The sequence below is a fragment of the Cydia splendana genome, chromosome Z (assembly GCF_910591565.1).
Source record: "Cydia splendana chromosome Z, ilCydSple1.2, whole genome shotgun sequence".
In the NCBI taxonomy this organism is placed as follows: domain Eukaryota; kingdom Metazoa; phylum Arthropoda; class Insecta; order Lepidoptera; family Tortricidae; genus Cydia; species Cydia splendana.
In genome coordinates this window covers 19,514,343-19,517,230 of record NC_085987.1, presented here as the reverse complement: position 1 = coordinate 19,517,230, position 2,888 = coordinate 19,514,343, and the positions used below count along the sequence as shown (strand labels likewise).

Sequence of the window (2,888 nt, the reverse complement as noted above, 5' to 3'; positions counted from 1 at the left end):
ACGATGGGCCAACGCCAACGCCAACGAGGGACGCAGCCATGCGGTAGATGAGATAGCAATATCACTTGCTCCCTCTAACGCATAAATGCGTCCCTCGTTGGCGTTGGCCCAACGTGAAGAGGAGCCATAAAATGGAGGTGCATACTGTGCTTACCCAAGAATATCAATTTGTGACGCTAGTATTTTCTTTAGGGCGCATTTTTATAATTTAGAGGGCTCAATATCACCATAAATCTAAAATTTCTGATTAAATTGGAGATTGACGCCAATTTGTTTTCTGATTAAATCGGTCGATTTGATCATCCCGTCTGGACTGGCCTTAATAATGCGACCACAGACTAGACCCATGAAGCGCCGCGCTGTAGCGGCTGTAGTGATGCTGTGCGAGAGTGACATTGACAATTAGCGGAATACTAAAATACTAAGTCATCGAAACCGTGACTTTCAAAAAAATAAGTGAGAAGCATACTTAGAATACAGTTAAAGTAAGTTGTATATAATAATGTTTTCGATAGAGAATACCTCCTTGTACAATTGTAAATGTCTTTTAATTGTAGTTACGGTTAATTAGATCATGAGTTATAATAATATATGTTAGTACCCCATTGTGACAGAACGACTAAAGGTATTTGATTTACAGAATGGCGACTTCGGTGATCAATACTTATGCCGGCCCCAGCATGCCCGAATGGATGAGCGCCCCGCATAGCACGGGCACCTCTATCATGGCTTGCGAGTTTGACGGCGGCGTCGTGATCGGCGCGGACTCGCGTACCACCACCGGCGCTTACATCGCCAACAGAGTCACGGACAAGCTCACCAAGATCACGGACCACATCTACTGCTGCCGCTCTGGCTCCGCGGCCGACACTCAAGCCATCGCAGACATTGTTTCTTACCATCTTAGTAAGTACTTACATCTTGTTAACTTGTTAAGACATTATGCTTATACGCATACATTGCAAAAGCTAACCTAACATAACATAATGGCTTCAGGTCGCCCCTTCTTATAGTGAGCTATCCATATTTTCCAAATGACAACACCCCAGCAACACTCAACTAACACATCAATCGCACAAAGCCACATAAAGCAGAGGTGTATTTTGTCCGTAAGCAGCAGGGTACTGTTCTCAGTCATGTCAGACACAACCATCAGGTACAGTCAACCAATTTGATTCCTAGGCCACTATGGCGCCATGTCATATAGTTAATTGATTTGTTTATCTTTTATGACTGTGCTTATTAAGTGATTGTATGTCATGTATCTAGTAGTTAAAGCAGCAAGGTAGTGGTCTAGGAATCAAATTGGTTGACAGTACAGCTAGGCAGCATGAATGAGCACTGTCTCCATTGCACAAAAATATATATAATGGCTCCAGTTGATTCTTTTTACGGAAAAACAAGATAAAATTATGGGTTTGGAATTAAATACTTTATCTACTCTATTTGAGAGTCAGAATCTATGGTTTAAATAAAACTAAAGCTCTTTCTAACCTTTAAACGGAGCTTTTTCTACATTCTCAATTCATTATAATCACTTTTGCATTCATCTATTTTGTCCACAGACTTCCATAAGATGGAGCTGGGTGATGCTCCGCTAGTGGAAACTGCAGCATCTATTTTCCGAGAGCTTTGTTACAATTATCGCGACTCACTTGTTGCTGGGATCCTGGTCGCTGGCTGGGACAAAAGGAAAGGAGGTAATGCAAACCTAATGCAGGTTCACATAATATAGTACATCTCTCTTAAGCATAGCAGTAGAAAAAAACCGGACAAGTGCGAGTCGGACTCGCCCACCGAGGGTTCCGTACTTTTTAGTATTTGTTGTTAAAGTGGCAACAGAAATACATCATCTGTGAAAATTTCAACTGTCTAGCTATCACGGTTCGTGAGATACAGCCTGGTGACAGACGGACGGTCAGACGGACAGCGGAGCCTTAGTAATAGGGTCCCGTTTTACCCTTAGGGTATGGAACCCTAAAAAGCACAAACTTTTAGACATTTGTGGGTTACAACATTTAATATAATTAAGAAATTAATTAAAAATTACTGTAAATAATACAAACCTGAAAACATCTTGTTGTTGTTAAGGCCTGTCTCCATATTGCGCGGCAAACTATCGCGCGCAATGGATACCGGGTTGGCTCGTGAGCCAACCCGGTATCCATTGCGCGCGGCTGCCTCGCGAGCCAGACCTATAAATGTATAGGAGGTAGTTTTAGTTAGAAACCTCCACAGAGCTGTTGTGGATGTTATTTCCTGGAGAGCTTATGTTAAGTGGTTTTTTTTAAATATTAAATATTTAATACTGAAATTGGTTTATTTCAGGTCAAATCTACAGTGTACCAATAGGTGGTATGATGCAACGGCAAGCTGTATCTATTGGTGGATCAGGCTCTACTTATGTGTACGGTTACGTGGACGCCAACTTCAAACCCAACATGAAGGAGGATGAGGCCGTGAAGTTCGTGACCAACACGCTGGCGCTGGCCATGCTGCGCGACGGCTCCTCCGGCGGCGTGGTGCGGCTGGGCGTCATCACGGAAGCCGGCGTGAAGCGGTCGGTTATCCTTGGAGATCACCTACCCAAGTTCTATGAGGGCTAAAGTTTTTGTGTCTATTTTTTACTCAATAAATTTGTGAAATATTCTATTTCTAGACTTATTTTATTTCTTCTCGATCTTCCCTAAGTTAATTTCTTCATAAGACAGGGAGAATACTTGCTCAGTTGGTGTACCTACTATTATGCTATTAATAATTTAATTTGTATAATTTGAGTATACTTCTAAGAAAATCTTAAATTTTAATTAAAAGAAATAACGATGGTCCAAGACATGTATATGGCTAAATAAGTTTTTAGCAAGTTTCATTTTTGTACAAGCTTTTAT

At 41.4% G+C, this 2,888-nt stretch overlaps 1 protein-coding gene across 1 annotated transcript; it reads left to right on the top strand.

Annotated features, from left to right (window-relative positions):
* Nucleotides 1-373: 373 nt before the first annotated feature.
* LOC134805182 (proteasome subunit beta type-6) lies at nt 374-2,649 on the top strand. The gene is made up of 4 exons (XM_063778491.1): nt 374-485; nt 641-906; nt 1,566-1,700; nt 2,329-2,649. The coding sequence occupies exons 2-4, from the start codon at nt 642-644 to the stop codon at nt 2,604-2,606; spliced, it is 678 nt and encodes a 225-aa protein (XP_063634561.1). The 5' UTR covers nt 374-485; nt 641; the 3' UTR covers nt 2,607-2,649.
* The last annotated feature ends 239 nt before the right edge of the window (nt 2,650-2,888 follow it).